A 20619-nucleotide genomic window follows, 5' to 3' on the forward strand; every position below is an offset into this window, starting at 1 on the left:
AACAGTCGGACACAACTGGGCAACTTTCACTTCACTTCACTTTTAACCAAGTCATGAAAGGATGCCAGGTTGTATTTTACAGAGATATCCCAAACAAACTAAAGAAATTTAGTTTAAATCACCTGGAAAAAACCACCAATAATGACATCAGTAACTTATAAACACCAATTCCTGAATCTAATTCCCTTCGTTCAATGCCCTTCTCAGGACCACCACAGTTTCTGCTAACAAGGTCTTATATTTATATAAAATATTTGATCTTAGCTAGGCTATATGAAAAGCCAAGAGTCACTGTCCCCCAAAGTCAAGGAAGTAGAATTAATAGCCACCATGCTTGTGGAACTGGTTATCTATTCCAAGGCCAGTTAGTCTGTGCACAGCCTTAGCAAAAAGCCACCAAAGGATTTGTTGCCTTACATACCAGAGAGACTATGGACCTTCAGAAAAGCAAGACTATAACAGAAAGACAAGATAAACACAGAAAATGCTTGGCTGCTTCTTCCTCATGTCTGAAAGGAGGCACCACTACTTAGACTTGCAATTTTTTATTTTCTGGTCTTAAAAGGAAAATTTTTACTTTTAAGTTATTGAAGCAAATGTTCACCAACACAGAATTCTTCTGAAACCAGAAAAAAAGATCTAAAAACAAATACATCTACAAGAATATTCACTACAGCACTGTTTCCAACTGCAGGATAATGAAACATAAAAATGTCCAAAAACAGATAATCTAATAAATTGCAACATATTCATATAATAAAACTCTATGCAGTCATTGAAATAACAATGCCATACAATATTTACTGAACTGGAAAGCTGTCCATCTTATATTGCTAAAATTTTTAAAAAGCTTCAATATAGTACATAACATTCTCATTTTTAATTCAATATAAATATGCAAACAGACAAAATACTAGAAGATAAATGTTTATAATCTATCAGTGTGTGGTAGTATTACAGAAGATTATTTTCTTCTTTTCACTGATGTATATTTTCTAAATAGCTGACAGTGAACAAGAAAAAGCCCAATGGATGCTGTTTAAAAAAAAAAAAACAATTTAATGAAGCTTACCATGCCTAACTTTTTAGGTTAAAATTTTGTACAACTATAATCAGGGTAGGGAGAGTGGGGACAATTCCAGAATGGCAGAATAAAGATCCCTGAAAATACACTCACCAGTAAAAGCAACAAGAATATGGGTAAAAATTATCAAAATCAACTGAAGACTTGCAACCCATCTGAGATCTGTTTCCTCAAGAAAAGAACCTGAATTTCAGCAAGAAAAGCAAGCCTGTAGTGGTTTTGTTCACTGTAACTTCTTGACCTTTTTCTAAGCTCCTTAAAACCAAAGTTCTCACAATTTTAACAGCTGTGAAAAACAGAAGTTTGGCAGCCAGTGGAAAAGTCTGGTGGTCCCCTAAAGCCCATTCACTAGAGCTGTCTGGTAGGTGATGAAAAGCTCCAATCTCAGCTGTATCTTTTACATGATCTGATTTCAGAGCTCATTCAGTGGGAAGGACCCTGTACTGAGGGAGTTTTCGAAATACTCAGCAGCAACTGTGAAAGATCACAGCTGCCTGAAGTGACATTACCAGGTGAGGCTATCAAGAGGCTGACTAAAAACTTAAAAGGAAAATTTGGAAATAACATGTCCATAGGGGTTTTGAAAAGCTTCGAGATATTCCTGGAAATCTAGAAGGCTCCAAGTACACTCAGGGCTGGGCACATATGTGCCAAATGGTGCGCATGTGCCCAATCAAGACCTGAGTAGGCCCTAATTACTCACCCCCACTGATCTCGAGGCTCTATACAAGAAGCAAGTAAAAGTTAAGACAGAGTTCGAAATTGTGAAAGAAGCCAGACATAGGTCACAAATTGTGAGAGAGAGAACAGTGGTTGCCTAGAGCTGGAGGAAAAGAGGAATGAGGAGTGACGGCTAAAGACTACACGGTTACTTTCTGGGGTGATGATGTTTAGAATTAAATAGTGATTGGTGGTCACAGAACTAAAAACCTCTTAACTGTGTATTTTTAAAGGGTAAATTTTGAGATATACTCTTCCAATTATAGTCTATCACAAGATAATTTTAGACGGAGTTCTGGAGTTTAAGAATCTTTCTTAAAAGTTTCTTACTATTTACAAATAATATTTATAGGGTGGTAATTACAAAGCAATATAGACTGACTGTAGCAAACATGGAAAATATAGAAAACGCAAAGAAAATAAAAATCACTCACAATATCATCCAGAGATAACCATTATTAACGTTTTGGTATATAGCTTCCATTCTTAAGTTTCTTTTTAAATGTAAGCACAAGATAAGAATTTAAAGTAAACAAACATAAGAACACTAAAATATGTTTGATGCCCTAAATTCCCTACCACACTTACAGTTTTGTCTCCAGTAAAGGTAAGATTTGTTCCATTTTCCTTAGCCTGAAACAGGAAAAAAGAAAATTAGTAAATTAATTCAGAATTTCTACTTTACTCTCAGAAATATGTAACAAGAAAAACAATTACCTCCTGTCTTTCTCCTAACAGAGGCAATCGATGCACAAAATCTCCAGAAAAGCTCTATGAAAGATAAATAAAACTAAAATTAAACAGGTATAATAGCAAAACAAAAACACAGCTCAAAATCCACAGAAAGTTAAAGCAAAACATAGTATAAAAGTAAACAAAATAGTATGACATTAACAGACAAAATATTTCCATTTAACCACAAACAAGTGAATAAAACCTTGCTGGGAACTAAAAAATAACAGCAAACCAAACTGGCCACTCAATTTTTCTATAAGATTATAGATAATGTCATTCTTAACAAAACCTTAGATGGAAGATACATAAATAGGATAAATGGATATCAAGTTCCCCTCTATTTCCAAGGGTGGGGAAACTGTGACTCAAAGCTATAAAGCTTTAGATACAGAAATGGGATCTGAGCCTGACTCTCAACCCTAGGATCCACTGCTTGTTCCATCACAACACACGCCACGCCTGTTACAAAACCTCCACTAATTATCTTTCTTTCCAGTTATCAGCAGAGGAAGCATTATCCTTCCTGAGTAATTAGGTCATGTTACATTAGACTGGAGGAAGAAACCTTATCAACAGGGATTTATGCCAAAATCCTGGAAAGCTTATAGCAGATATAAAGTAGTGAACCTTGGGAAACAGTGTATAATAGGTAACTTTTCACAATCAAATCCAAGAAAGGCCAACCAATCCTCCTAGGCTAAAGGATAAATTTGGAAAACCAAAAGAAAATCCCCTAGTCAACATCATACTGTGACTAGCTTTCTTTTTCTACCTTACTTCCACTATTCTAAAGCTATTTTCTTTTTCCTTCAAGACTGTAAAATCTATACTATGACAAGAATGCAACCGATGTATTGACAGTTCAAATTATCAATTACTTCATTTGCTCATCAATTATTAAGTAAAAGAGTTTTTATCAATAATCTTTATTTGCAGTAGCTAAAGAGAAAAGCCTAACTTTCCATGAACTCCTTGCCTCTTCAAGGCAAGCTGCTAAATAATTTGAAGCAACATTTAAATGCAATAAGAACAAAGCAAAGGCTATAGCTAAAATAACTATTTTCAAACCTATATAATGTATAATTTTATCTTACCAAAAAACTTGGGTCAGATCCTACTTCTAAGAAAAAAGAATTTTATAATAAACTCCATTTATATGATTACATACATGTAAACATTAAAATAAATGACATTGGCAATTCCCTGGTGCTTCAATGATTAGGACTAAGTGGTTTCAAAAGCAGGGGTCAGGTTCAATACCTGCTCAAGGAACTAAGATCCCACAATCAAGTTGAAAAAATAGAATAATAAATAGAATAAAATATACAGTATAATTCACCTCTTCCCTTTTATATAAAAAAGGTGTAAAATTCAATCCTTTGATTTCAGGTCTATAGTAGTAAAATCTAAAAATGTTGATTTTTCTGAGGACATATCAACTAGATGAGATAACAAGAGAATTTAAAAAAATGAAAGTTTCAAAAGTCCATCAATGGGTGAATGGATAATGTAGTATAAATGTACAATGCAATATTATTCAGCCTTTAAAAAGAAATGAAATTCTGATACATGCTATATGGATGAACCCTGAAAACATTTTAAGTTAAAAAAGCCAAAAAACAGTGTATGATTTTACTTCTCTGAGATATCTAGAACAGTCAGATTCATGGCAAAAGAAAGCAGAATAGCTATTACCAGGGAAGTGGGAGTAGGGGGCTGGTGTTATTATTAATTGTTAAAAAGTAACCACTTAAGATGATGAAAAAGTTCTGGAATTGGCTAGTGGTGACAGTTGTACAATAATGTGAATGTATTTTTGTAACTGAAAGGCACACTTAAAAATGGTTAAACTGGTAAATTTCGTTATGTATATTTTACTGCATTTTTTAAAAAGTGGGGCATTGCTTTTCACACACAAAGGAAAGCACATCCTCTCTTTGATGAGAATATTTAAGTAGCTGACTATGTACCGATCAGAACGTACTTCTAACCTATTTCTGTCAGAAGAAAGAACTGAGGAGAAATGGACATCACCAAAAATACAGGTATCATATTTTTCACCTCTTCTATTTCCCTTGAACAACTATCAAATATTACCTGTGCTTTAAAGAGTTCACTGCAGTTCTGGAACAATTTTGATGATGTTTCATATTTCCCAGACAACCCTTTTTTTTCCTTAAGGTTTTCCAAGTATGTGTCCACTTCTTCCAACTGGAAAATAGAGAAAATACCAAGTATTTAACTTAGTTTTTACATGAAATATTTAAAAGATAACAAATAGATTGTCTTAGGTACGTATATAGTTTAGGATTTGCTATTTTTAAAATTAATATCAGATAAAGACTATATATTAGTATTCAAGAATCTAACAGTACTCAAGTACAGAATTCCAGTCTATGACTCTAGAAGGGGAGGTCCTCTAAAAATTCCAGGAAGATGTGGGAAACTGTCAGAGTCCAGAGGGTTTTGTTATAAGAAAATATATTTACAAGAGTTCCTTGACTCAATCAACAATACCAACAACAACAAAACTTGTGCTTATAAGCTAGATAAGCCAGAGTACAAAACTGCTGCAGCCATTCACAGCCCACTATTAATACTCTGAAAAAGTTCATCATTTCTGTGGCTTCATCAGTTCTGTGATTCTTCTCCCATACCAAGATCTCTAATCTCACCCTCTTTTTTCCTAAGCTGCAATTTCACACTTCCAACTATCTGCTTATTATTTCCATAATTCTGTCCTATGGCAATTCAAAATAATTTTTACATTCTTAACTCTACTACTCATGAGGACTGAATCTGCTAAGCTCTTGACCAGTTTTTATCACAAGCTTCAACTGTATGAACTTTTTAACTATAAATGTAACTAGTGATTGACTGATTAGGAGAAAAGGATCAATGATATTTCAAACCATACTCTAGAAATACTTCTCTCTAAATTTTCCAATCCTTTTGGTCCTCATCTCGGGGCTTCCCAGGCAGTGCTAGTAGTAAAGAACATGCCTGCCAATGCAGGAGACGCAGAAGACCCAGCTTCGATCCCTGGGTGGGAAGATCCCCTGGAGAAGGGAATGGCAAACCACTCCAGTATTCTTGCCTGGGGAATTCCAAGGACAGAGGAACGTGGCTGGCTAAATTCATGGGGTCGCAAAGAGTCAGACATGACTGAACGACTAACACACACAGTCCTCATCATACCAACCTTACCCAGTGTTCTATAACAAAAACAAAACAGTCACCACCAAAACCCTAATACTGGGTAGAAATTAAAAATGCTTAAGGTTTAAAAAACCAACTGGATGGTAGATATTTTTTAAAGACTAGTACTTTATTTTTCAAAAGAAACCTCAAGAATGTAGGCGAAATGTAAAAAATGAAATAATACAAACAGCTGGATGAAAACAGAATAAAAAATCTATCCAGGAGCTGTGTATCTTCAATGCTCAAGTACATTGTACTACAGCAATTCTGAAAGTGTGGTCCATGGACACTTCCATGCATCTAAGAGGGCAAAACTATCTTCATTGTCGTCATCTGTTATTTGCCTTGTGCTGATAGTGCAAAAGTAATCATCCAATTACCTGAAAATACTATTAAAATACCATTCCTTTTCCAACTACATATCTGTGTGAGGCCACATTTTGTGCATACACTTCAACCAAAATAACACATCACAACAGACTGAGTGAAGAAGATATAAGAATCTAGCTATCTTCTACTACACTGCTGCTGCTGCTGCTACGTCACTTCAGTCGTGTCCGACTCTGTGCGACCCCACAGACGGCAGCCCACCAGGCTCCGCCATCCTTGGGATTCTCCAGGCAAGAACACCGGAGTGGGTGGCCATCTCCTTCTCCTAGACATTAAATAAGAAGTGAAGTCACTCAGTCGTGTCCGACTCTTTGCAATCCCATGGACCATAGCCTACCAGGATCCTCCGTCCATGGGATTTTCCAGGCAAGAATACTGGAGTGGGTTGCCATTTCCTTCTCCAGATCTTCCCAACCCCGGGATTGAACCCAGGTCTCCCGCATTGTAGGCAGACACTTAACCGTCTGAGCCACCAGAGAAGTTCAGACAGTAAATAAAGAGAATTGCAAAAATATAAAATAACACCACTGTACCCAGTTTTTTGAAAATTAATTATTTTTCATTAAAAAAGGTGCTTTTTATATTAACATGCAATGAGTCTATCATTGCTATTTTTAAATAAATTAATACATATTTATGTATTTTTGTTTTAATTTCTAATATAGTAACCCACATGAATAAAGGCTTTTTGGGTATCTACAGCAATTTTTAGGAATGTAGCAAAGTTCTGAGACCAAAAGTTTTGAGAACTGATAGTACAAGTATGCCTAAAATTGGAAAGTATAATTCCAGTTCCAGTTCTCCTCCATAGCTACATGACACTCCACTACCAGGTGGGGACCCAAGATCTCTAAATAAACTCAAAGAAAAGTCTGTAATTTTATGTTCCATACCTTGAAGTTGTAGATTTCATTGTAACAGTCAGCACTTTTCAGATACCACGTTATATTCAAAGATGCATCACAAGGCTCTCCATCAACTATAAAAGAAATCTCTGTGAATAAAAGATGATTTGATTGCTAAAGTATGTTTCCTAAATTATTACCCCATATCCCATTTCCTGCTAAACCAGGATACTTATAAGACCATCCTTTCTCCAAACAGAAGGTAATGAAGTAATAAATTTCAGTTGTCTATTATCATATAAATATTTACTAAGCAAAGCACTTAAGTACACAAAGACACATGGCATTGTGTTAGGCCAAAGAGGGGAACAGAAGGGAACAAATTACTGAAGACTCTTAAGAAAAGTCTTAAAAAAGATTCTAGCTGAAGACTCAAGGAATAACAACATTGGAAATGTCACAAGACAATAATGGAAATAATTTCACTGAGGGAAAACTTCAAAGTTTAACCCTTCAGAGACCTTAAATGGATACAGAAGAACTATCAACAAAAAGCAAACCTGGCTGAGGAAGGCAAGAATAGCAAAAGCAAAGATAAAAGAATATTAGATCCTTTTTAAAATCCACCTTAAGAGAAGCCTCAAGGAACCTCATGAAATCACATAAGTCTCACACAACTTATTAAACATAATTTGGAGAACAATATCCTAATGAACCAAAGCATAAGTCTGAAGACTTGGGAGTCTATTAGATTGTCATCCTGGGGGAAGTCAGTATTCCCTTTTATCTTTGTTCCAGCAGAAAATGAAAAAACATACTAACCATACCTACTTTGTGCAAATGTGACAAAGGTAAACACAACTATATCTAGGAACCTACTTTTGGTTCTTAAGAAGCACACCTAAAATTACAACCTTTTCCTTTTCTCTGTTTGAAGTGGTTTTCTCAAACTAATTTTTAAGTGGCACAATTTTATAAGGCTTAACTAAAATACACAGAAAATCTGATGTGTTGAATAGAATTTATGGAAATGCTAAAAAGGATACTGCAATCTCTTTATGAACTACACAGAAGAATCAAGAGAAGGAATTAAATAAAAACCAGTAAGAAAAATCCCCTAAAAAGGAGATTTGCAGGGAAACGTGCCTGCAAAAATACTACTATTTATGTTAAAAGACATAGAATTTTAGGGGGACCACGCCTCAAGGCTTGTGGGATCTTAGTTTCCCAACAAGGGATTCAACCCTGGCCCTTGGCAGTGAAAGCTCAGAGTCCTAAACATTGGACCACCAGGGAATTCCCAAGACATAGAACTTTAAATGAATGGCTTTAAGGGACAATGAAAATGGTCCTGCCAATTTCAAGGAAATCTATAGTGTACCATACCCATAAAAGCACAAAATCAGAGACAAGATTAAGTATAAGAAAACACAGAAGTAATAAAGTGAAAGACAATTTTAAGCCTCAACTCCTCTAAAAACAAAGAAACATCAACATTTCAAAATACGCAGCTTGGCTAAAAACCACTACAAAAACCATTAGAACAGAACACAGGTAAAAAGAAACCGTACATAATAAAAAGGACAGACTAGCACACAGGCTGTCAGGCTATTCCAAAAGACAAAATACTGCTATCCCTAAAAGCTCTTCTTTTCTAGTAAGAAAACCTCACAAGAAAGACCAGTGTGCCATAGTAGATTTGATTTAAATCAAACTTAAGTCATTAGCAAAGAGATCATATTTTCATGAAAACAGTATATTCTTCACAGAAATTCTACCTGACCCCCCCCCCCGTCCCACTAGACTGTAAACTCACTAAAAGAAAAAGTCTTTTCTATCACTTCTTTTCTAAAACAGTGCCTAGCACATTAATATGTGTTCAATAACTACTTACTAAATGATTAAAAGAATAAAATCATCCAACTATGACATAACTTTGCACTTTCACAAGGAGAAATATGCATAGGAACACACATGGACGTTCTGGATTTTTAGTCCTGATCTTGAAATGGAGCTGCCCATGATCATGCATTCTCTAAAAATAAAGCCAGTTTCAGAAATAAAAGGAAGCTTTTCTATAATAAACAATGGGGTATTCTCGATTCAGATACAGTGGCTTTCCCACTGGACAGACTGGTTTTGTTCTACATAATCCCTATTTCCTGGTAATTATTGTTGAGCTTCCTCTTTCAAAGATCCAAGTGGTAAAATACTCCTTCTGCAAACAAGAGCTTTACTGAACATATTTGTGCAGAGCCAATGGTCTGACAAACCTAGGTCATATGTCCAATAAACTTCTAACAAGCACACAAAAACAAACTCAGCAGTTACCTCTATGACTCAGAACAGATTAAAACCCATGCAGTCGACCAAAACAACTTATCTACTATATACTGCAAACACCAGAAAAACAAGAGAAGAAAATAAAGTTCACAGAAGTAAGTATTCTGAAGATTATTCAGTGAAGGACCTTAGTCACACTATATAAGTGTATACCTAGATAGTGCTGAACTATTAAATTTCAGAATTTATGTTGAGTGTCAATTATCAGAGGTAGAAAATAGGTAATTTAAAAGTTTAAAGATCACTCAAAAACTCGAATAAAAACTTCATGAAATGCAAAAACTCACATTTCAGGAAGATAGTGGTATTTTTGAAGAGGATCTTTCCAAAACTAAAATAATTTTTCGCCTGCAAAGATAAAGGAGAGACAATTAGCATAAGTATCACTTTAATTCAGAAGGCAGAATATAACTGATACAAAAACATAAATTTATAAAATGTTGAAGTTAGTTTTCTTAACACACACACAAGACATCAATATCCTTCCGTTTAGTAAAATCCAGTCATAACAAAACTGCAGGATTTTGCTGCTTGGTGCAGAGACATGATTTTTTTCCCCTCAGGCCATGAAGCAAGGAAGGCTTGCTAGAAGGAAGGCTACTAAAAATCCTAATCTAACTTCAATCTTTCTGGAAGGTATTTCTTAATCAGTTAATTCCCTTTACTCACTAATCACCGTCCAGAATAACCCTTCAGTGCTTCAAATAAACTATTCTATGAGCAGACAGCCAGGTTTAACTATCAACCATTTTACAAATAACATGTAAATACCTAAAACCGAGAGCCTGAAGATCTTCACAAAATGACCAAAAGATGTAATTCTTGCCCTATCAGAAGCTCAAAAAAGATTTAGGCAATATGACCAGTTAGCAGAGCAGAACAAAAAGGCCACTGTGGTTTTAATAAGACTAATGCTTTTGGGCATTTCCAGCCAGCACCTGATCTGTCGGCTCACAGGACTACAGTTCTTACTCAAACGGGGTTTCGAAAGGGTGATAAAAGGCAGAAAGGATCAACCAATCTAGTCAATTGTCCTTAAGAAAGACTAACTTACCATAAGAAATTTTAGCATACTGTTTACTCCGTTTTGAACATTCTCATGTTAGAATACATCATTTTAAATGCCTAGGCTTCCCAATTACATGGCAGAGCTTAGATTAACCATTTCAAAGTCCAAACGAAATCAACCAACTTCGTAAGTAGAACTATCCATTAACAAAAAAGTGCAGAGGAAAACCCCAGAAAGATGTCTATTTACATATACCTCTCATCCAACCCGAGGTCACAAGATTCTGCAAAACTTCAGCTGAAAGAGAAACCATTCCCCACCTATACATCAAGTTTACAGGTCTCCAGTCTGTCAATGAAAAGTTCTCTGACTCTGCTAATAAGAAACCGATCCACAGCCACTCTGAGCTCCAGAAATGACCCTGACATTCCTGCTAATCTACCCACAGAAGCGCACGGCTTCCCGCTCCAGGGAGGTGAGTTCCCGTTAGGCAGCTACACCGACGCTACCGGCAATCCCACCCCTTTGGAAGCGGACTTTTGTGGAACCTTCATGGACTCCTTGGGCCGCCGTAGCCCCACCCCTCGTTCCTCCAGTCTCAGTTGTTCCTGAAGTGAACACTCACCGACGGTATCGGAATGTGCCACTTGGATCGCTCGGCAGCAGCGACAGGTGCCGGCCCTACACTGAAAAGCGACAATGGGGACGTTCGAGCACCTAGGAGAAGAAGAATGACAGGCACCACCTGCAGCCACGCAGCCACCGCCATCTTCACACCCGTGGAGTGCCTACCGAAAGCATTTCACCTTCTTCCGGTTCGTCCCGCCCTCTTCCGGCTCCGCTCTGGGGGCGGGATCATCCGGGTCCTCACAACCTCTGGGGGCTTGTTTGTTTTGCGACTCAGAGGCCCCGCCCTCAGGCAGTCGTCACGGCTTAGAGGCTTTAGACCTACTGCGCATGTGTCGTCCTGTCATGCTAGTCACCTTGGATTGTTAGGATGATCGCCAAAAGCTACCACTGAGGCTGTCGGCCCTTCTCTCTCCTAACCCTTAAAAGGGTTTGGGGACCAGGGAAGAACCCAGTGTGGCGTTTGGCTTTCTCCTCCTTCCGTTCGCCCCAGTCCTCGTCCCTTCTGAGTCAAAATCAGACGCTGGGGCCAGAAGTCTGGGAAAGCCGTAAGTCTGGCTGCTTATTTATCGTGTAGCAGTGAGTTCTTCGGAGAAGGCAATGGCACCCCACTCCAGTACTCTTGCCTGGAAAATCCCATGGATGGAGGAGCCTGGTAGGCTGCAGTTCATGGGGTCGCTAAGAGTCGGACACGACTGAGCGACTTCACTTTTCACTTTTCACTTTCATGCATTGGAGAAGGAAATGGCAACCCACTCCAGTGTTCTTGCCTGGAGAATCCCAGGGACGGGGGAGCCTGGTGGGCTGCCGTCTATGGGGTCGCACAGAGTCGGACACGACTGAAGCGACGTAGCAGCAGCAGCAGCGAGTTCTTAGATTTCTAGAAGTATTTAGGCAAGCACTGGAGTTTGGCAGTAGTGGAGTATAATCGATTCCTAAAATAGATGGTGTAGTCGATAACCCCTTTTAAAAGCCCCTTCTAGTCCAGAAGAATATGATGTAGCGTTTGGCAGGAAAACATCAACCTCCAGCACGAACCGGCCGGCACTTCCTACTCGAAACTGAAAGCCAGGAGAGGGCAGGTCCGTTTTCAGTGTCTGCGGCGTGACCCTCACTGAGGTAGATGTGCAGAAGCCTCGCTACAATCCCGCAGGCCATCTCCATTTCCAGGTTCTCACGGTCTTGATTTTCGTCCTCTAGGGCTCTTTGAGTACACGCCTCCTCCGCTGTTAAAACCTTTTTCGGTTCCTAAGGAAGGGAGCTCGTCACCAACCACTCATAACCAAGAAAAAAATTGCCAAATAAATCTCTGTAGAAACGGTAGCTGGAGTCTAGAAATCCCAGGAGAAAAGTGTCGATTTGTCACTCCTTAAGGAACTGCAAGTCCCAGAAACTTGGTGGTGAAGCGCTGGTTATTTAGAAAGACTGACAGTCTAAAAGACCGCCTGAAACCTGAGACCCTGTGAAGTGACTGGGAAGCCATGGAATCAGCTGAGAAAGAGGAAATCAGGTAAAGGTCCAGTGGTCCAGCAGGAACTGACTCCAGGGTCTGCGGAGGCAGGGGATAGATAGTACCTGAAAACAGCATTCTGGATTTGAAGATTTTATTGAGTGATCGATTGCACATCTTATTTGCGTGTTTTATGTTTGTGTACTTAATTTCTATCCTTCTCAATTCCCCAGGGAATTAATTGATATAAATAGCCCCGTATGAAATACTTGCAGGATAACTCTTAATACATGAATTTCAAACATGCTGCTTTCCAAGTTTAGCTAAATACACCTCTTCCTATATCATTGCAGAGATCATTCTTCAAAACTGAAAAGAGATTGCAAATTTCTCTAATCTTTACACACTTGATTAAAAGAAACGGTGACAAAGATTGAGTCAATGAAGGATTTGATTACTTCTGTGATAAACCATGGCCAAGGGTATTGTCTGGGCTCATTTTCATAATATTTTGAAATTAGTGTTCAGTCATAGCTTTCTACACAATCATGGACATGCTTATTACAGATGTGTTCATTATGTGTCTCCATGAAAACCACTGTGGTTTTATTTCTTTACTTAGAGCCAGTAGTTGTTTTAATTGGTGTATGTTAAATACATGTCCTGAAGTATATGTACATCTTGATCATGTTCTCTTCCAGAAACAGCTCTTTTGGAAACTCAGTTTTAAAAAACATTGGCCCCTAAATTGTCAGCATCATCTTAAAAAGCAAAGGATTTTCCTTCTTCATCTGTTTGTATGCTTATTCTAGCACCTTACGCATGCCTCTGTTATAGTGTTTGTCAGACTGATTTATGATGTTGGTTAGGATCTCAAAGAAAGCTTGAATACCGTCCTTCATATGTTCCTCACAGCCCAACACTAAGACAGAATATTCTGAAAGTACTTTGTTGAATAAACAGGTGGGCAGGTTGTTTTTATTGCTTTGGTTTGAGGTTTTTTGTTTTTACTTCTTCAGATTTTATTGTATTAATCATAGCCTTCAGTCATTATTTTTAAAGAACCCTTTCTCATAAGTGACAGTGCTCTTTTTCTTTTGCTTTCAGAGAAATCCCAGAACTTCATGTTTTGTCGTCTACCTTGGGTGGTTTACTAAACAACATTATAAACACATCATCGTATTATGTTATGGCCGTGATACAATTTGGTATCACAGTGATTTATGTCCCACATTTATATTATAGTTAGAGAAGGTACAAAAATTGGATTCACACACCCAGTGTAAAACAAATTTCTTAAAATGTCTTTTTATTTAGTGTTGAAGATGAAGCTGTGGATAAAAACGTTTTCAAAGACTGCAGCAAGATTGCTTTCTACAGGTAAGGAGAGGAAGTGTATGACCTAGGCAAAACAGTTCTAAAAAGATTTCAAAATTGATGTTTATTAAATTTTTGAGAACTGATAGACTTTCTGAGGAAAGAGTCAATTAGAAAATTCAGTGATCAAAGAGTTTATTGACAGGAGACATTGACTTTTACTACTTTAACTTACTGTTATATTATTTTATAATTAATATGTTACTATTAATTATAATTAATTATATTGTATAGTTATATATTATAATTAACATTACTATGTTAATAAATCCACTATTTTTAAAATCAGTGTTTTTAAACTAATATTAAGTTTTTGAATCTTTGAAGAAATAATACTTTTACATGCTTCAAAAATCAAATACTATGAAAAGAAACACATTGAAGAGTTACTTTCATTTCTGTCCCCTTTCACACCACTCCACACCTTCCCCGTAAGTAACCAGGTTTATTCATTTCTTATTTCTCCTTCCAGTATTTCTTTTAGTGAATGCATATATTCTTATATCACAACTATTCTTACACCATATAGCTTTCTATCTATGCATGTATGATCAGTCACTTAGTTGTGTCTGACTCTTTGAGACCCCCATGAACTGTAGCTCACCAGGCTTTTCTGTCTATGGAATTTTCCAGGCAAGAATACTAGAATGGGTTGCCATTTCATACTCCAGGGGATCTTCTTCCTGACCCAGGGATCAAACCCGTGTCTCCTACCTCTTTTTTCCCCCCTGCTTAATAATTTATTCTGAAGGGCTCTGCAAGAATACATGGAGGGTGTCCTTTTCACAGCTGTATAGTAGTCCATTGGGTAAATTATATTATAATTTATTCAGTCTCTTTCCTCTTGCTAGACTTTGGGTTGTTTTCAGTCTTTTGCTATAATGTCACTGCCACAGGAAAAAGCTATACATATATCAGGACTTCCCTGGTGGTCCAACGGTTAAGACTCTATGCTCCCAATGCAGGGGGCATGGATTCAATCCCTGCTCAGGTGATCCCACATGCCACATGGTATGGTGTGGCCAAAAAAAAAAAAGAAAGCTATGCATATGTCATTTCCTACACATGCAGGTCTATTTATAGGATGAATTTCCAGAAGTGGGATTACTAAGTCAAAGAATAAATGTATTTGAAATTTTAACTATTACTAGGTATCCCTCCATAGAGATTGTGTCATTTTATACTCCCGTCACCAGTTTATGATTGCCTGTTTTCCCAGAGCCTCAACAAATATTTCTTTAAAATCTTTTTTTTTTTTTTGAGTGTCTACCCCTATGTGGTCCTAAAACTGAAGTCAACAAACATTATATCATACAACTCTCCAATTTATTCACACTACTCTAGAGGTAGAAAGATCATATCATTTTAATTCTGAACAGGTACCTTAGAAGGAATTCTATAGTGAACTCCTGGTCACCTTGTCAGACCACTAGATTATATTGGATTTCCACTAGAATTTATTAATAAGTTTCTATTAAAGTGTACATTTCATGGAAAGAGGGAGAGAAATCAACAAGCTAACAAATGTCACCTATGCGAACTGCCCCTTGGGATTTCCCTGGTAGGCCAGTGGTTAAGACTTCATGTTCCCAAAGCAGGGAACACTGGTTCAATCCCTGGTTGGGGAACTAAGATCCCACCAAAAAAAACCTGCCCCACCTTCTCAATAAAGGGGACAAAATACCACCCTTGAGCAGTGTTATGGTGAACAATTTTACTAGACTCTTATTTTGTTAATTGTATTAGCACTTGTTAATTTTATTAGCTCTCTAAAGTACTTCTGTTAGTGCTTTATTGAAGTACTAATATACTGCCTGTGCCCAGTTCACTTATTATTGAAGTGAAATCTTAATAACTTTCACATGGTAATATAGTCTTTTGGAGGTTGAGTCACAAATCATTCTCGGGCATCTGTATACTTCCTATCTGCAGGCGTCAGAAACAGCTGCTCTCCAAGAAGTCTACCTATCGGGCATTATTGGACTCAGTCACACCAGGCGAAGACAGTGCCAGGTTCCAAATCATCAACGAACCAGCAAAGGTGAGAAAAAATATTTTCTACAGACAATTCTTTGTTTCTATATGTATTTGGGTTGAATGAAGTGAATTTCTACAAAGCCTAGTTAAACTATGTTTGCTTCAAAAATAAACTTTGTGAGAGAAGTCATGCTATCTCTTTACTATCTTCACAATGTTACTTTAAAAGTAATATGACTGTCAACATATAGATTGCCTTGTAGCAGATGCTTTCTTAGATGTTTTACAAATATTATTTCCTTTTAATTAAACTTTAGAAAATATCCAAGAAGTACATTGTATTGTCCCCAATTTTTAGATAAGGAAATTGAAGTCTAAAAGACCACCCGCCCAGAGTCATAGCTAGTAACCAGAATTTTCACCTGTGACTGTAGACTCTGTCAAGTACCTGTGCTCTTTCTATCACTGTTAACACAATTTATACTTAAGCAAGGCCCAGATTCAGTGACTGTGCAAACCTCAACATGTGAGTAAACAAGAGGAACGATGGTCTCTGCTGTTGAATAAGTCTCAAATGTTCCCTTACTGAAGCTGCTTCACTCACAGATCACCACAGTTCTTACATACTGAAACATTAGAACAGTGTCCTAAGTGCTTTTTCTCATGTCGGGTTTTCACACTACTTCTCATGGGCCAGTCACAGAGGAAGTGCTGTGGGCTGAGCTCAGAAGTGTGGCTGAGCTCACAAGTAGCTGATGCTTCCAACTTGACCCTCGCTTCAGATCTTTTCCCATCTTCTAGAGGTGTCCTAAGCTTCTAAGGCCTCCCAGACCAATCTGGTTTAATTGGTAATTCACTGAAGAACATAGGTAAAGACATGCAGTCTCGGTGCCATGCCAGCTTAGATAGTAACTCCATCAGCTCCCTAACAAAGCCCAGTTCTGTGGAGCAGACTGAGAAGACATCCCCACTTTCACTGCAGCATTGTGAGCAAGCTTCCTGTGGTGCTGTGTCACGTGCTGTGCAGCATTACACCAAGGAATCCCCTCAGAGAAGACAGAACCAAAACTGCCCCACAACATTAGGGCATTCTCTGTAACATTTGTAAGGCCTTTAACTTACCCTTCCCTTGTAGCTCAGTTGGTAAATAATCTGCCTTCAGTACAGGAGACCCGGGTTTGATCCCTGGATCGGAAAGATCCCCTGGAGAAGGAAATGCAACCCACACCAGTATCCTTGCCTGGAAAATCTCATGGACACAGGAGCCTGGTGGGCTGCAGTCCATGGGGTCGCAAAGAGTCACGCACAACTGAGTGACTAATATTTACTTACAGTTAACTTAGCCAGTGAAGTGAAGTGGAAGTGTTAGTCACTCAGTCATGCCCAACTCTTTGTGACGCCATGGACTATATAGCCTGCCAGACTCCTCTGTGCATGGGATTCTCCAGGCAAGAATACTGGAGTGGGTTGCCATTCCCTTCTCCAGGGCATTTTCCTGACCCAGGAATTGAACCCAGGTCTCCTGCATTGCAGGCAGATTCTTTACTGTCTGAGCCACCAGGGGCAGGAGGAGCAGTGGCACAGTGAGGAAGACTACTTTCCGTATGAAGTTATAGAGATTTTAGTCATTTCAAAGATGTAGAATCTGCTGACATAACTTTCTTGCCTGAATTCAAAACAGGGGCTAGAGTCATGTCGGCAGTTCTGTGTTCTCTGTCACCACCCCCTGTTCCCAACTTCTGGTTATGCAAGGATGCATTTGTGGTAGCAGCACACTTTGTCCATTTCTCCTAACTACACTGATGGGATGGTTAGCCTTTCTTCAAAACCTAGTGCTGCTTCTTATACCACTCATCTCTTGGCATCTGTGAGACCTTTGAGTTCACAGCTAATGGTACCCTCAAAGTCACAGTTCCTTGACTGCTGATCCAAGTCTCCCAAACTTGGCATCCTTTTGTAGCCGAGTTTGAAAGCTTTTCATGGGAAAACATGGGATAGCATTAATTTATTTCCTAGCGAACCAACCACCATTTGCACATGGTTTAATAGCCAGTACCCAGCCAGGACCCTGTATGCAGCATCAGCAGAAGCAGCTGGATCCAGGAAATGCAAGGAGTCCACAAGAGACCTTCCCGGAGTCAGTAGCCCTAATACCAGCAGCCAGGTCACTTCCTTTCGCATTTTTCCTGTCACTTGCTCTTTTCCCTACTTGTCTCCAATGTGTCTGGCCCCAGAGAGCTGCAGCTGTGCTGTGGTCAGGGCAGGAATCCCTTTCCATTCTTGGGGAGGTTCAGTCTGCTGAGCAGCTTAACAATCCACTGTCTAGATGACACATGCTGAGGCAGAGTATATTAAGGCACTCAGAATACCAATGTGGGCCAAAGTGCAGCTTCTCAGTGCAGCTCCATACCAATGAAGTGAGTGGTGGACCCTCTCACACGGCTTCTTAGAAGACTCTTGGTGAGTTTTTTTGTACACACCTCTCTTTGGATCCTGAACATGAGGGACAGTGCCGTTCAGGTCAGGTGCTAGAACCAGAGCCCACCAGATGTGTATGCTTTCAAAGAAAAAGAAGCTGTAGTCCAGGAAGACGCACGGGAGCTTAGCACAAGACAGCACGGGACTCAGAAGGGAGCTGAGGAGTCAGACAAGCAAGGGCAAGCGATCTGGGATGTCAGCAGCACGGCTCCCAAGACTAAGAACTTTGAGGACCTCGTGAAACAGACTCCATGTTCAGTTATTGGAATTAACAGGGCTGTGCAGGAAATCCACACACTCTGATCTCAGACAAATGCATGCAAGTGTATGTTTGGGGAGATCACCCTCAAATTCTGAGCTGAACTTCATTTTAATGTATTTTTAATGTCCTCCTTGTCACTTAGAATTGAGATGACTAATAGGACAGAGGATGAGATGGCTGGATGGCATCACCGACTCGATGGACGTGAGTCTGAGTGAACTTCAGGAGTTGGTGATGGACAGGGAGGCCTGGTGTGCTGCGATTCATGGGGTCGCACAGAGTCGGACACGACTGAGCGACTGAACTGAACTGAACTGAACTGAATAGGAACTTAAGGTTTTTGTACCCTCTCTGCTTGTTAGGGACAACAGAGATTCAGATAGTAATTTCTAAAGTTGTCTGAACCTTGTATCCTGCTCACTGCATAGTCAGGGAGCCACCACTAGTGGTGGTTTCTGGGACGAGATGGGTGTTTCACGGGAGATTTCAATTAGGATATGGTATGGGTGTAGTCTGGAGGTTTTTTAAAAAGCTGCATACATCCACTTGCTCAAAATGATAGCTTTTTATTTCAGGTTCAGAGAGACAGAGCCCCAAGTCTAGGAGGATCATATTCAGCTCACAGCTGCAATTCTCAGATTTCACTGATGAGGCAAACCCAGCCCTCTTCGTGCCTGCCTACCCCACCCCATTAAAACTCTTAAAGCAATGACTTTGTTGTCGATGTCTGTTGTTAATGTTTGAAATTTTTCTTCCCAATTCCCTTCCCCCAACCTGTCCCTTTATAATCAACCAGGAGACAGAACCAAGGTTCATTCAACCTTTTTCAGCTCACACTGTCATAACACTGCGTGTCTCAACAGACATTTCTTTCTCACAGTTCTGGAGTCTGGGAAGCCCAAGATCAAGGTTCCACTCCTGGGTGCCACCTCCTTTCTGTACAGTTGACCCTTGAACATATAGGGCTTAGTGGTGCCGACATCCCCATGCAGTGGAAAATCCAAGTATAATTTCACAGTTGGCCCTTAGTATACATAGTTTTGCATCTGCAGATTCAACCAACCAATGACCATGTGGTACTATAGGTTTATTGTTGTTGGCCACCCCACTCAGCATGTGGGCTATGGGGTCTTAGTTACCTGACCAGGGATTGAACCTGCACCCCTTGCAATGGTAGCATGAAGTTTAACCACTGGACTGCCAGGGAAGTCCCTGTAGTATTTATTATTGAAAAAAAAATTATTATTGAAAAAAATCCATGTATAAAGCAGACTCACACAGTTCAAATCTCTGTTGCAAGGTCAACTGTATATTCACATGGTGGTGGTGAGTATACCTAAAAAGCACTGCTAGTGAGGCTATTTGGAACTGACCTATGTCTTTGACCTATTATGTTGCTAATTTTTGCTCTTTTATGACATAAATGACCATTTGGCAAAATGTTTGCTTTGCAGTCTGTTTGCAAATTTTCACCAGAGACAACACTTCTAGCAGCTTTTCCAAGAATGCAAGGAAATCTCTGAGCACCTCCATGAAATTACCCCTTGCCTCTTCATCTAAGCCTCATAAAAATGAGACTTTGCCCAACCAGCCACCTCCTCAGCTGATGAGGAACAACTGCCACTTGTTATCCAGGATTATTTCTACAGAAATGGCCAGGAACAGGCAAAATAGTTTGGAATCTAAGCAATCAGAAACACACCTGGACAGGCTAATTGTCCTTGAAGACAGGCTAATATCCAGTTTAACTTGCCAGTGTTCTCTGTAGAAGATCAGTGCTTACAATAAACCAATCGGCTGCAACTGAGGAAGGAGCAATAAGTCCCCTACAGCCCTTAGTAGGGAGATCTTGACCAATAGCTGGGAAAGGTCCTTGCTCACTCTTCCATGCCTTTTACATTAGCTTTCCTTACAGTGTAGTAGAGAGACCTAGTGCCAGAGGAAAAGCAAGATCCACCCATCAAGGAATAGTTGATGAGGTCATAATTTCCTTTGTTAATACCCACCACCATTTAAATATGTGTTGTAGGGCTCTTCTGTTAACTCAGTCACAGTCTCTACTGGTTCTGGGTGAAATTTTATTTTTTAAATGTAATATAATTGTGATAACTCTGCTGCTTG

General features: G+C 39.0%; 2 protein-coding genes across 8 annotated transcripts in view; one reads left to right on the forward strand and one right to left on the reverse strand.

Annotated features, from left to right (window-relative positions):
• TMEM87A (transmembrane protein 87A) overlaps positions 1 to 11178 on the reverse strand; it is a 38940-nt gene extending 27762 nt beyond the window's left edge. For 2 of the 3 annotated variants that reach the window (XM_061430896.1, XM_061430895.1), the window contains exons 1-6: positions 10953 to 11176; positions 9606 to 9666; positions 7024 to 7109; positions 4637 to 4750; positions 2522 to 2575; positions 2393 to 2437 (exon numbers count right to left, since the gene is read on the reverse strand). In XM_061430896.1, coding sequence (XP_061286880.1) covers positions 2393 to 2437; positions 2522 to 2575; positions 4637 to 4750; positions 7024 to 7109; positions 9606 to 9666; positions 10953 to 11096 — 504 coding nt within the window. In that variant the 5' untranslated portion in view covers positions 11097 to 11176. Of the gene's footprint in view, positions 1 to 2392; positions 2438 to 2521; positions 2576 to 4636; positions 4751 to 7023; positions 7110 to 9605; positions 9667 to 10952 lie in introns of all 3 variants that reach the window. The other variant, XM_061430897.1, reaches the window with a different exon arrangement.
• A 90-nt stretch (positions 11179 to 11268) lies between these two features.
• Positions 11269 to 20619, forward strand: part of GANC (glucosidase alpha, neutral C) — a 71068-nt gene continuing 61717 nt past the window's right edge. For 2 of the 5 annotated variants that reach the window (XM_061430883.1, XM_061430885.1), the window contains exons 1-4: positions 11269 to 11502; positions 12155 to 12464; positions 13722 to 13784; positions 15714 to 15822. In XM_061430883.1, the coding sequence (XP_061286867.1) occupies positions 12436 to 12464; positions 13722 to 13784; positions 15714 to 15822 (201 nt within the window). In that variant the 5' untranslated portion in view covers positions 11269 to 11502; positions 12155 to 12435. Of the gene's footprint in view, positions 12465 to 12688; positions 12887 to 13721; positions 13785 to 15713; positions 15823 to 19952; positions 20122 to 20619 lie in introns of those variants that run through there. The other 3 variants (XM_061430887.1, XM_061430884.1, XM_061430882.1) reach the window with 3 other exon arrangements.

The sequence above is a fragment of the Bos javanicus genome, chromosome 10 (assembly GCF_032452875.1).
Source record: "Bos javanicus breed banteng chromosome 10, ARS-OSU_banteng_1.0, whole genome shotgun sequence".
NCBI classification, from domain to species: Eukaryota; Metazoa; Chordata; class Mammalia; order Artiodactyla; family Bovidae; genus Bos; species Bos javanicus.